Below are 14,988 nucleotides of genomic sequence, written 5' to 3'. Positions count from 1 at the left end.
TGTACCTCCTGTAGGTGTGTTTGGAACAGACTGCAAAAGGGACAATACAAAATCCTCTAGAGGTTATATAGAGGATTATAAAGACCTCTCTAAAATAAGGATAATTTCCAGTTTTGTGGACAATCTTGACATGAGATGGGCTGAAATTAATTCCCAGCTGTTTCTTATAGGGTTATGCACTAAGGTGAAAATTCAAAGTAAATTAAGAGTGAATTTCAAATTTAAGGAGAAAATAACCTAAGTAAGAACGTTTCTCATTTATTTATAAAATATACTTTTTATATTTCTATTCTATAGGTGTTTGAAGGAAACACCAACCCAATTGACGTGATATATCGGCCATTTCCGAAACCTGTACTAACGCGTTTTGTGAGAATTCGGCCTGTAACGTGGGAGACTGGGATATCACTGCGATTTGAAGTATACGGCTGCAAAATAACTGGTGAATATTTAATATTTATATTTATTAATAACAGGTAAACATGATTACTTTGATATAAAAATGCCAAAGGTAAGCATGCATTCAAAATCAAAGCAATAAATTAGTAATACGGTTAGTCACAAAATTTCGCACACAAATGACAAGATATTTGTGAATTTGCAAAATAGTTACTATGGCCGAAGATATGTAACCGCCTTGTCAATTCTCCACAATACTCAGCACTTTGGGGGTGCCCAAAAGGTAGATCTCCAGATGTTTTAAAACTACAACTTTCGTGATGCCTTGTCATTCTCAAAGGCATGCAAAGACAAGCAAGACACTCAAAACCAGAGCCCTCTGCTACCGCTAGGATAACGAGTAATTTTGCTGTATCATTATCCACACCAACTGGGGACAGCAATGCTAGACCTGTAAGTACTTGGCTAAACTGCCCCATCCAATTTTGGAGTGGCTGGATTTTGTAGAACTGATTGTAAGCAGTTTGACAAAACTAGAGGGCTTGTACCTAATGGATTCTTGCACCATAATCATGACAATAAGCTGTAGTGACTATGGAAAGGTTTAGAGTTTCCCTTGAACATCAAGTGTTCACATTAAGGGCACCTCTAAGATGTTTTGTTCTGCTACTAAGAATGTGGGACCCTTCCATAGCTGTATCCCTTGCAACTTTTGTAAGATAATTCATTGTCTCCTTGAAGAAGCCACCAAACTCACTGCAAACTGTCTTTAGAAAATTATATTACTGATTGCTGTCATATTAATGTATTAACAATCAAAACCACTGCTCAAACAGATAGGTTACTGTAAACAACTCTCTACAGTTGTGGGTAATATCTTGAATAATATGACTTTATATACTTTTTTTTTCAAAAAGTGACAACGCATTCTACAGCTCTGTACGTGGATACAGTTAGTGCAAGTAAAACAATGATACAATACATCTGAGACAATACAAAATTTGACAAACAAATACAGGATAAGTTGAACTTACAATCCATATATAGACATTCTGAATTAAAACGTGATATTTTGTAGAGTTTATTCAGTAAACTATGAATTGTATTGAATTGAAACCAAACTGCAACATTAGGGGGATGTATGTGTTTTGATAAACACTTCAGAACTCAGATGAAGTCCTACCTTGACTATTTTTGTCCAAGTTCTACAATTCAGTTTACAATTCACGTACAATTAGGTATAAACTCTTAAATTGTGCCCCCAGCGTAAGGGTCAATAAAATCAGATGTACATTACTGCTGTCTAGATTTTATAAGTTATATTAAATGACTGTGTTTTTATAAACATCTCTAATTATGTCAGTTATAAAATCAGTTATTCTAATTAAATGAGCAATTTAAATACAAGTATTTAAATACAAGTTGTTGCCAAGTATTTTCTGTGAAATCATTGTTTTGTGCGATTTTTCACAGCGCTAGCACAGATTGCGTTAGTATTTAGATTTGTGAGTGACTGACCCTCATCAGTTCAACTCTATTTAGATTTTTTTCTTCTGTCATTCAAGCAAGTTTTATTTTTAATAATGTCCGTCCTATGAGATGAAAACCCCACGGAGACGAAGGGAGCGATATATCAAAGCCTGTCAATGCGAAAATGTAATCATTGGGGAGAACGTACGCCAAAATGCTATTTATTATTTGTCATGCTTTTGCAAGTACAGTCAAACAATCTTGCTGGTGAAATCAAATGGGGGAAAGGGAACTCTAGGATTGGTGGTCTGGATCTGAATGGTCGGACATGCGACGCATATCTAATTCCAGAAGTTTGAAGGCTTAATGGCAAGAAATCAATTAAAATGCAACTTGCAATTACACTATTTTTTATTTATTTTTTAAGTGAATTATACTAGTAAATCTAGAAATAAAATACATGTGTATGTCATTCCATGCCTTACACTGGTTCTCTCATCACTAGTAAATCGAGGGGATGTTTTGTATACACAATGAGTGTAACTGAGGTTAAGAACCTTGTCCAGCCCTTTGCACATGCCAGAAACGCTGCACCGTTTATGTCTTTTCCCATGTGCAAAACTGCCTTCATGCTGGAAACACTTTGTCAGCACACAGAGTATATTTTACAAAGCCTTTTTTGACGTTATAGAAAGGGAAGGAAAGCAATTGTTGAGCCTGGAAGGTTGGCTGCACCAACACTCTGACAAAGTGTGTGTCGGGTTTATTAAGAATACAGCTGACAGCAAGAAGAATTGCCCATCGAAGAGACTGTCAACTGTGTGAAAGCACAGCCTTTTACAATAACTCGGGGAAGGACAAAGAATGGCATTCAGGTCCAGAAGATGGACCTTCGCCTCTAAAAGAGGGTTAAGGCCATCAAGTAATAAACACATTGGACACGTGGTGGTCCTGAGTTTGAAGATTTTCTCAGGCCAGTCCTACTGAAAGTTTTAAAGCACCATGTATCCTGCTGTCGGAACACTGGACATTCTAAGTTAACTGGACAGGCTGGGGGGGGTAAGAATAATTTATTTGGCTACTTTGTTCAAAAGTTATGCAAGAATGCATTAATAACTGTAGAGCATGCAACTACACAAAAAGAATCTAGTGATTCTACCAAATTCTATCAAATTTCACAGTTTTCCTACTAGGTATGTGCATGAGAAGAAGGCCACACTGAAAAAGGTAGGGATACTGTGTATCATTGCTTCATTTTTACAGTAAGGTGTGGCAAGTCTGCCAATGGTTTCCGTGTTGCCATCTATGACTTAGTTTACCCTAAAACAAGTCGTGCGTGGTCGAGTGGTGAAGTAATTTTAAGAAGTCTTATAAAATACATCACTGAAACCAACAGCTAGCTTTAGCACATGTGTTTTACATCACGGAACACAATAAAAATCTGGAGTTTGCACGACAAAATGAATCAGTATTTTCCCACTACCATTCTTAACACAATTTTCTTCAGCAGTCAGTGTGACTAAACATTATTTTTCCTTTTCTTTTTCCTAAGATGTCCAAGGGCCACTTTATGGCCAAGGTGGGTGGTGCAGACTTCTAGCCCGTGTGGATTCTCAGTCCATAATATCCACAACTGCCACTCAAGACATTGCCAACATGTCTGTGTTGCACAACTCTGCAGAGCTCTCTCTTTATAAGTTGTCTACTACACGTCTTCTGCACCTAGCACTGATAATGAGCATGAAACTGCACAGTAAACGCAGGATCATACTTCTTCCATTGATAAACCTCCTACCAAGATACAAACAGATAGTGAAATATCAAGCACCCCAGCTCCACATTCACCAACGCCCACATATCACCAATATCCAAGATAATCATATATCTGGTTCCAGTGTGTAAATGCATGCATTCAGCAATGTTATGAGCATCATCTCAAGAATACTGTGTCAAGCACTGCTCATCAACATTCCGAGCATCAAGCATCCACTACCGGGCATCAGGAAGCCACTACTGTGACAGGATCTCCATCAATACCAATAGTATGAGACAGTCCTACTGGTACTGAGACCAAGACATTGACATTTGAAAACAGGAGAAGCAATGGTTACAGAATTGCAAAGTAGATACCACAGCAGTCACCACCAAGAACCTCAAATGATTTCCCACTAATTTATCATCCTGGCTTTTTTTTTTTATTTCAGTCATGTGGCATATGAAACTTTTTGTTTAGCTGTATTGTATCCCGATGTGTGTAGTACTGATGGACATAAGTCTAGCAACCAAAACTGTAGAGTCAGAGTCATAGAGTCGGTAAAAATGTACCAACTCTGACACCAACTAACACACCATATCTGCGGGAATATAGGGTGGTCCGGCATGTAAGTTGACCCCAAAAATTACAAGTGTTAAATAGGTTAAGGCCTATATTCACCTGTTAACTTGACCCCCAAAATAATGTGCAGACGTACACACCGGCATATGCAGTACATTTCAATACGGTCATCGTAATATAATTATAGAATATATAAGTATATAATATATATAATATATAATTAGAATTTGTTGGTGCTTTATATAATAATATAATACCATATATAATATATACAAGTATATAATATAAGCGTCGGATGTACCATACATCGAGGAGTCGAAGGTTTCAACGCACTCTAGCAACATGCACAGATAAATTCAAAAATACTGCATTCTCCTGTATAAGATGTTAATAGTCATACACAAAATCTTTAATGATCGCTGAATAGCAGCAGCAATTTAGAATTAAACAGCCTAATAGGTGCCCTGTGCCCTAATCCTTTGTACTGACTTTGCTAAAACCATGTAGAGAGGCAGCCTTTTGTTTTTTGTTTTTTTGTTTTTTTATAGAGCTTAGTTTCTTGTTTAGCCTACATAGTGTTGAGCTTGCACCTTTATTATTAATTGATATGATTACATATTCACTCGAGTACATGCAACATTATTGTTTTGGTTTAGCAAGCTAAATTAGCACCAAGCGAGTCGCTTAGCTGCTATTGTAAAGGCCCCTATGTGTGCAATTACAAGATGAATCCACCTGATTCCTACTGTCTCCGGTCCCTGGGTATCCATTTAATATGAAACCAACACCTGAACACAGCTGTACGGCTTAATTTAGCATCCTATGCATCTTCAAAAATAAAACAATGTTTAGTGTTTTTAACAGTGTTAATTCAAAACATGTTTGCATGAACAGTAACACAATTGTATCACGCCAAGTTCTACCGCGCAAGCTTCTTCCAAATCAGAGAAGACTTATTAAAATGATTACCAGGTCTATTTCGTAACCTAAGCTGCAGCTCTATGCTTTATTTTTCCAGACTTCCATTTGTAGAGTACAGGTCCGGAAAAATTGCATAGAATTTGCAGAAGTTATTTTGTTATGATTTTTCAGATTTTTTTAAGTATGTTTAATCCTGGTGCTATTTCTTAAGATAATAAATCAAAGCAACCCGTCTCTGTCATTCCCACAATCCCAATACAACCAATAACGACTTTGTCACTATGATTTTGTTGTGTTGCATGACGCATTTACGAATGGCTATAGCAGCGACAGTCATTCAGGTAAACTATCCCATAGGACAGAGTGGAAAAGTATTTTGTGTGATTTGTGGTTGCCATAGAATCACGACGCAAAGAAAATCTGTGTGAACAAGTCCTTTGGAAAGCAGAAGTCCCTACCCTTGAAAAATTAATTCCAAAGGAATAAGCTGACCATAAATGTTATAGCAACAAAAGAACAAACAAAATGTTCTCCATATTTCTATTTTATTTTAATATTATCATTTCAAATGGTTCAGTCATTTTAATTCTGTAAAGTGGTGATAGCTGAGTAAGTTAAAGCACCTATGAAAATCTCAGGCACAGGTTTGAGTGCATTCAGGCCAAGCTCGGTCCTTCATTTGTCCAGCGTTGATCAAGTGACTCTGTTCCATCCAAAAGAGTTGGGTAATAGAAGTATCTACTTATCAGATGATGATATTTACTAACAAGTATTTTCAAATGAGCGTTAACATTTTCTGAAATGACAAAATATACAGACAATCGTGTGGATAGCCATTAAACTGCGAATTGTGAAGAATTGACAAGGAAATTACAAGTGCTTAGACAAAATATCTGAAATCTAAATAACATCTTCAGTTTAATAAAAAAATATATAAGTTGTTAATTCCCTTTATCTCCTGTTTTAGGAAATATCCACATATCTTTCTAAGAAGAAATCTTGCCAGTTGATCGCATCTAGATCTCCCTTACTAGTTTCAACACTTTGTTTTACATATTTGCATTTAAAATGATAACAAAAAAAAATATTTCCCTTGTGTCTACATAAAATTTACAGTGATGAATGCTTTGTTTTATAGCATTTCCATCTCACATAAAATGTTAAATGTTAATTTACGGCTTGTTCCACAGATTACCCATGCTCGGGGATGCTGGGGATGGTCTCAGGACTCATTTCTGATTCCCAGATTACAGCTTCAAGTCAAGCTGATCGGAACTGGGTCCCAGAGTTTGCACGTCTTGTAACGAGTCGCTCTGGCTGGGCGCTTCCTCCAACAACCGTACACCCATACACAAAAGAATGGCTGCAGATCGACCTCGGGGAAGAGAAGGTAGTACGTGGAATCATCATCCAGGGTGGGAAGCAACGAGAGAACAAGGTCTTCATGAGGAAGTTCAAAATCGGATACAGCAATAATGGAACAGAGTGGGAAATGATCATGGATTCCAGCAGAAACAAAGCGAAGGTAAGAAACCTGCAAGAACATGTTACCGTGACAAATTATTAAAGGATACTCTGGGTACCATAACCACTTCATTTTCAATAACGTAGTTATGGTGTCTGGAGTCTGCAGACAACGTCTTATCTTCTAGTGCTAAACATTTTTTTCAAAGCTACCAACCAGAGCAACTTGGTTTAACTGGTGAAGGAAAGGCGGTACCAGATTGCAGATGAAGTGGTTATGGTGCTAAGAGTGTTCCTTTAAGTATCAATACTGCACTATACAGAAAAAAAAATGTGATGGACATCGAATTCAACTACAGGAATCAGGAGTGTTTGTTACACAATGCTTCACTGTATCATTTTAAAATGTGAGTTACGATGTACAAGTTATTAAGACATAGAACCTCGTTTTTTTATTTAATTTTTTAAATTTTTGATCTGAGGAGCAGCTTCATGTAGCCAGTTAGAGCAATTAATATCACATCGCTTCACAAAACGCTGTTCTGTCTGTGTGACCCCCATTTATATTAGCAATTTATGTGATGGAAGTGGAACTTGCACGAGCCCACATTTTTTTGCTTGTGAAGACCACCGAGCCAAGTCAAAGGAACTCTGTCAATATCAGGGCAAAGCAGAAAGGTGCCTGTATGCTTTCATCTCTATTAAATATTAATTTGCCATTTAAATGTTCCACAGTAATACCATCCTAAAACTCTAAAATATTGATTTATATCGTTAATAAAACATCATATCTAAATAATGTGAGAGTAATAAAAGGAAATGCTTCAAAGCGCTTTTTTCTTTTTCTAAAAACTATTTTACTTGAAATGTTTAATCGTAGTTTATTGTAAACGAGTGATGATATACAGTATAGAAACAGGCTGGTGAGAAAACTACAATCACTCAGATTAATAAAATAATTATCAACACATACACTGCCAAAGTCCTAAAACTGGAGCAGTCACTATGGAAACCAGTGAAATAAGCAGCGACATTCCATTTGTTACCATGGTGACAGCTCCATTTTTAGAACTTTGCCTCATTTTTCTATTTTGCTCAGCAACATTTTATCGAGCTAGTGTATATATAATGGACCAACTAGTAAGTGATATCTGTGAGTCCTGGTGTAATATACTGATAGGGAAATGGTTAAAATATACTTTTTATTTTAATGTGTCTATATATAGACAGAGATAGATCCTATACCTTTCTGAAGAGAAAAAAACCAGTGGCTTTAAAACAAAACCAAATATGTTTTCTTGTGCATATATTACAATAATATGTTAGTAAATACATTCCACATGGCCATCATTACAGTGAGGATATGGAAACTGGTTGGAACTGTGTTTGGATGATGGAGATATAATATAATAGACTAGTTCTCTATTCCCATACCAGCATACTATGTCAGGTCTCACACACATCAAAATTCAGTACTCTGGTGGCTAATAGGATGATATTAAAGGAACACTATAGTGTCAGGAATACACTATAGTATCTGTGTGACTGTTTAGGTCACTGTGACTGTTTTTACTCACCTTTTTTCCCATGCCGCGCCTGTCTCACCGCGGCTGGCCCAGCCTTGGCTCCGCTTGTTAATCTCAGTCAATCCAATGCTTTCCTGTAGGAAAGCATTGGGAGGCTATTGTGCCTGCGGGGCCAAATGCTGTGCTGCTCCAATCAGCATCTCCTCATGGTGATGCATTGAATCAATGTATCTCTATGGGGAACTTTACACGTCCATGCAGATGTTGAACGTCCGTGCTGCACACTGTGCAACACTCACATAGGAAGCACCTCTAGTGGCTGTCTGAGTGACTGCCCCTAGAGGTGTTACTGTAATGTAAACACTGCCTTTTCCATGTAACCACTACATCAGAACCACTACATTAAGCTTTAGTTGTTCTGGTGACTTTAAGTAACTACCCATTGTACAGTGCTATAGAATTTGCTGGCACTATGTAAATAATAAAATGATAGTAATAATAAATGAACCAGATGAGAAGCTTTTTTTCCATGCAATCCCACATATGGCCACAAGGGGAGCTTCAAATGTAATAGAGTTTGTCCGGGGGCTGGAAAGGTCCCGTGTTCCTTTTGTGGCCTTTTTATGTAAATGTTACAGAATACTGGATTGTGTGTTCAGATAATCGAAACTCAGTTGACTGGTCTCTTTCATGAGACTGAACATCCCCCCCCCCCCCCCTGCCATGGAACTTTATTGCCTGCCTTCCCATACAAGATGTATTTACACACAATGGGAGACAATGATACATGTGTTTCTTAATTAAAGTAATGAAAGTCCATGAGATGTAGGGAGGGCTGCATATCATGTACCCTGTTGAGTTGAATGTTTTGAGAAGACTGGAGATAGACTTTGGTTAAGTGTTAACTCTGCCGGGAAACATGAGAACACATTGCAATTTTAGTCTGCATTACTCTGTCTGTTCTCTTTATCTAACATATTTATGGCTTCTCCCATAACAATACAAGTATACTAAAGTAACTAAAGTTGGAGTCATCGCTCACTACTTACAATCCACGCAAATTTAAGTTCAGATTACATTTTTTAAGCGTAGTTTATAGTATGAGATATTCAGGTGTATTTACCGGTAATCTCTTTTACTTTTTTTTGTATCATAAAATGTTAGTGAATTTAATATATTTCATACGTTTTATTTTTACCCTTAATTTTCTTACTTTCAGACATTCGAAGGTAACACAAATTATGATACTCCGGAGCTGCGCACATTTGCGCCATTATCAACCCGTTTTATCCGCGTGATTCCGGAAAGGTCTGCTACGTCCGGTTTAGGCTTACGGCTGGAGCTTCTGGGCTGTGAAATGGAAGGTAATATATTTTCCTTAATTGTATGACTTGCTATTTTACTTTGCACGAAAACGTTAAAAATCTAAATATAATCTGTGATCATAATATTATATTTTAAGACTGAAAATTAAAATCCATTTATACTACATCCATCCAGCTATAAATAAATCTTTCCTCTTATCTCTTCATCCATAAATTATTCTTTATATGTAACTTTAATTGTTGTTATAGATATAGATAAGTTACATCACCTCTAATGCTCTTTGTTTTCCTATTGATAATCCATCCTAGGTCGAGTCTTGCTGAATTCCCATTGCTTAATAGACATAATATTAATGTACTTTCTTCCATATTCTGTAGATGGCACTTTATATCCATTTACATCTATCATTACTGCTAATGTTTATACTTGGGGTTTTGTGCCTATTCAAGTAAATGACCATTTTGCGTTCTACTCCTAATTGCCTAATGAATCACTGTCAGGTCAGACTTAATAAAGTGTTGTGAGTTTGGAGAACTGGGGCCTCGACGGACTTGCATTGAACGTCGTACAAAAAAAGTAAAAAGAAAGAAAGAGGACAAGTCATTTATGATGTGGAAAACTAAGGACGAAGCATATCTTTGGCTTATTGGCTCTCAACACAATCGAAATAATGAATCACTATAATGTTATAGAAGAACATTTTCCCATGACCGCTGATTGTCAGCGTGTGTGTGCATTTGGGTCAGCCGCATTAGAATTGCGTTAGATCTTGGGCCCATTATTTATTCAGAGCTAGAGGGCAGCTCCTCGTCTTATCACTACAAAGAAAGCCAGAAGTCTAGCATTGCATTAACTACTGTGAGCTGTTTTGCGGCCTCTCTGCTGGGAGTCCATCAGCTTACGAGAGATATATAGAAACTTGATTGAATTCCAGGAAAAGAAACGAGTCGTTCTTCATGAAGGAGAGAGGAAAACTTTCAGAGATATTTCAAGTGTATAAAATGAAAGGAGAGGAACGGAATTTAAAGTCCCATTATATTGGAAGTTTTCTTGGCCTTTTCAAGAAAAGTACAATCGATTCTTCTGTGGAATTCGGCATTAATTACACTTTGGCTTCCAGAGCACTTGCAGTCTAAAGTAAAACTCTGAGCAATATAAAAATATATCTTAAGAGTCGATCAATCTCTGTGCTACATAGTAAAGGTTGAATGCACAGTCATAGCTGGGACTACTTTGCACGTAATTGATTTACCTACAGCTGGCTACAAGGCAAGGGGAAGTTAATTTTTGTTTCCATTTCGGATGTACGATTCTTCATTCATTCTATATTTTTTACCCCTGAGCTAGACTGTGGAATGTGTAGAGAAATAGTAAAATAGAGCAAGAGAGGGGACTGTAGAAATACTATTGAAATCAATTAGCAATGTGTAAGTCACAAATTTATAGTGTTATTATATTGTTGGTTGTACTAGAAATGTATACACTAGTGAGTTAAGGTCGATTATTACCTGTAAAATGGTGGGAAAAATGCTCAACTTTCAGAATCATTTCCAAAGTGCTAACTCTACCAAAACCTTTGCAGCTTAGTTGTAAACACATCATGAACTCACTTTGTATTCAAAATCCCTAAGCCACAAACCCATTCACGATAACGATTTCAAGAGCAAGTTCGACATACATTTGCTGGCCGTGAAATTAGGAAAAAAAATGTTTTGAATGCTTGATGTGATAAAACAAACAACCCAAAATGGAATGTCTTCTTGAAACATAGTTTAATGCCTAAGTATGTCTTCCTTAGTGCCTACAACGATTCCCACCACACCTGAGGTCAATGGCGCGGATGAATGTGAAGAAGACCAGGCGAACTGCCACAGTGGAACAAGTGATGACTACAAACTGACAGGTGCAGAAATAATCCCTTTTCCAATCATGCATTCAATTTTGTGTGTGTCAGTTCCAAATACATTTATGGGCCAAGACATAATCATGTACTGCAAAAAGACATCTGCTGACAGTTTTAAACCTAGTTAAAGAACTGTCAGAAAGCAGATTTAGGCTTCATTTACTACTAGATGTGTTCTTCCATGAGAGTTCATTGGAGAGGATTTGATAACTAGAAACACAATGTTTCATTACAAGAAGCAATATCACAAGAACAATACTGTATACTGCAGTGGTCCATATTTGTCCATATGTGAACCTACAAGGTGACATTTGGTGTAATTCAACCCTCTACTAAGCAGTGTAGATTAAAAAAAAAATCACTTTTGATGACTCTGTCCAACCTCTAACACAGAATGCGTGATATCACGTCTCTGTAATTAATGTAAGGACACACTGTCATCACCACAACATATTACCGTTGTGATTCGTGTGCATCAATGGAGGAATCATCTCAGAATCCCATGTTCTTGCTGCTTGCTTCACATTTAGAACTTTGTCCTACTTTTTTGTTTGTAAAACTTTCAAAAATCTCCCCATTGTGTCACAGTACCCTTAGACATCAGAAGACGTAAAGGAACACTTTCAGTACCATAACTACTACCGTAGATTTAATGGTTATGGTTCCAGAAGTGCCCTAGTGCCCCCCAATGTACTTAGTCAAATCTTTTAGTAGTGGTTTGACTTTTTTGTCTGGCTCGAAGTATTTTGCAGCAAACCTTATTGTAAAGGGGCAAGGGACGTGAAGATCCTTAGATTCTAGCATACAACTTTCTTGATAAAATCCTACAAATATGCATTTATCAATTCCATATGCAATTTGTAAGTGCTATAACTACATAGATAGAGCTATGTTCATCATATTGTTTAGGAAATAGGGGAATGGGTATCCTTAGCGTTTTATATGGTATAGTAAAACTGAAAAGCATTTAAACGATGTCTCCTGGGATTTGTCAACTACTGCCTTCAAAGATGAGTTAAATATGGAAATTGCATAAAATTTGTGCCAAAGGTATTTTTATGCATAGTAGGCAGCAGGCTTGTCCAACTCAATCCTCGAGGGTTGCTGGCCTGCCAAAGATTTTAGGATTTCTCTAATTAACAGACTGAATATCATTAAGTAGAGTGTACCAGTAGCTACTGCTCTGAAAGTATACCCAGTCAACGAGCCTTTGAAGGAAACCACCCATTGGGCAGAATTAGCATGCCACATGTGTTTATTTTCTTTTATATGTAAAAATGTTTTATTTATTTTTTGGGAAATTGATTACACGAAAATATATACCGTATATACTCGAGTATAAGCCGACCCGAATATAAGCCGAGGCCCCTAATTTTACCCCAAAAAACTGGGAAAACTTATTGACTCGAGTATAAGACTAGGGTGGGAAATGCAGCAGCTACTGGTACATTTCTAAATAAAATTAGATCCTAAAAAAATTATATTAATTGAATATTTATTTGCAGTGTGTGTATGAATGCAGTGTGTGTGTATGAATGCAGTGCGTGTGTATGAATGCAGTGCGTGTGTATGAATGCAGTGCGTGTGTATGAATGCAGCGTGTGTATGAATGCAGTGCGTGTGTATGAGTGCAGCGTGTGTATGAATGCAGTGCGTGTGTATGAGTGCAGCGTGTATATGAGTGCAGCGTGTGTATGAGTGCAGCGTGTGTATGAGTGCAGCGTGTGTGTGAATGCAGTGTGTGTGTGTATGAGTGCAGTGTGTGTGTGAATGCAGTGTGTGTGTGAATGCAGTTTGTGTGTGTGTATGAGTGCAGTGTGTGTATGAGTGCAGTGTGTATATGAGTGCAGTGTGTATATGAGTGCAGTGTGTATGAATGCAGTGTGTATGTGTATGTGTGCAGTGTGTGTGTTTATATGAGTGCAGTGTGTATGAATGCAGTGTGTGTGTGTATGTGTGCAGTGTGTGTATGTGTATGTTTGAATGCAGTGTGTATGTGTGTGTGTGTGTGTGTGTTGCAGAGCATTGGTTGGGGGTGGGCAATTTTTTTTTTTGTAATTATTTTAATATTTTTTTATTATTTTTTATTATTTTATTTTATTTAATTATTATTTTATTTAATTTTTTTTAATTTTTTTTCATTATTATTTTGTATTATTTTATTTGTACTATTATTATTTTAATTATTAATATTTTATTATTTATATATATATATTTTTTCCCCCTCCCTGCTTGCTAGCTGGCCAGGGAGGGGGGCTCTCACTCCCTGGTGGTCCAGTGGCATTGGTGGTTCAGTGGGGGGAGAAGGGGGCAGGCAGGGAGCACTTACCTCTCCTGCAGCTCCTGTCAGCTCCCTTCTCCTCCGCGCCGGTCCGTGCAGCTCCCTCTGTCAGCTCACACTGTAAGTCTCGCGAGAGCCGCACTATGACCCCGCGGCTCTCGCGAGATTTACACTGGGAGCTGACCGAGGTGCTGAACGGACCGCCGCGGAGGAGAAGGGAGCTGACAGGAGCTGCAGGAGAGGTAAGTAAACTCTCTGCCAGCCCCTGTCTGTATTATGGCAATGCAAATTGCCATAATACAGACACTGACTCGAGTATAAGCCGAGTTGGGGTTTTTCAGCACAAAAAATGTGCTGAAAAACTCGGCTTATACTCGAGTATATACGGTAATCATTTACATAGGTTTTACTGGCTCATAAGGGCTTTAAATGGTTAAAATAATCAAATAGACATTAACCATTAAAACCCCTTAAGGACACATGACGGAAATATTCCGTCATGATTCCCTTTTATTACAGAAGTTGTGTCCTTAAGGGGTTAAGTTCTACCTAAAAAAAAGGCATCGGTCAAACTAAAAATCTCCTTTTTAGTGTTTTGAAGACTACCAGAAAAGCCACAGAGGCTTTGAATTTTATGCCAAAGTAGCCAAATTAGAAAACTTTCTCAAAATATGCTTTTTTCTTTAGGATATTACAGCCTAAAATCTGAAACTCACTTTTTGTTTCTAGAATTCCAAGGGAATTCCAAAAAAAATAACGCTTTGATGAATACCCCTGATGTTTTATGTCTTGATCTGTTTCATTAGGCTGACTTCTGTTTCTCCATACTTTGTTCGAGTGGCTCGTCAGATGGCCCCTTTGTCCACCCAGCTTTTCGTTTTCATTTTGTAAATATTGATAGAAATCTTGTGTTCATTGTAACCCACAGCAGACACTAATTTATTCATCTCCTCAATGCTTAGATGAGACGTGTGAAGGTTTCAGTCAGTGAGTGAGTTGCAATACATGTGCGACAGCACATCATTGATGATCACTTCCAATCACACAATGCATTCCACGAACTGCAACAAGCCACGCTATTCTTTTTACATTGATATTTGCACACCATATTAATCTACTGTTTCGGAAAACGAACCCTAATATAGAAATTCATTCAACATGGTCATCTTTGGACGGCAGACATACTTTGAGGGATACTTTCTATTCCTGTATTTTAAAAGCTCATTTAGTTGACCGCATAGCATCACGGGACATTCCAGGTTATCCTACCAAGAATTTATTTTTAACTCCGTTGTACATCAATAATCCAATAATTGCTCTGGATGTTCGAGAACATGCTACACCTGTCATTGTTTTCGACTGC

At 37.5% G+C, this 14,988-nt stretch overlaps 1 protein-coding gene across 1 annotated transcript in view; it reads left to right on the top strand.

The window, feature by feature from the left end:
* Positions 1-14,988, top strand: part of NRP1 (neuropilin 1) — a 120,389-nt gene that overhangs the window by 86,528 nt on the left and 18,873 nt on the right. The window contains 4 exon segments of the mRNA XM_063452624.1: positions 298-442; positions 6,316-6,650; positions 9,335-9,479; positions 11,240-11,344. Of these exon segments, the coding sequence (XP_063308694.1) occupies positions 298-442; positions 6,316-6,650; positions 9,335-9,479; positions 11,240-11,344 (730 nt within the window).

Source organism: Pelobates fuscus, chromosome 4 (assembly GCF_036172605.1).
Source record: "Pelobates fuscus isolate aPelFus1 chromosome 4, aPelFus1.pri, whole genome shotgun sequence".
Lineage (NCBI taxonomy): Eukaryota > Metazoa > Chordata > Amphibia > Anura > Pelobatidae > Pelobates > Pelobates fuscus.
This window is presented reverse-complemented; position numbering and strand designations above follow the sequence as displayed.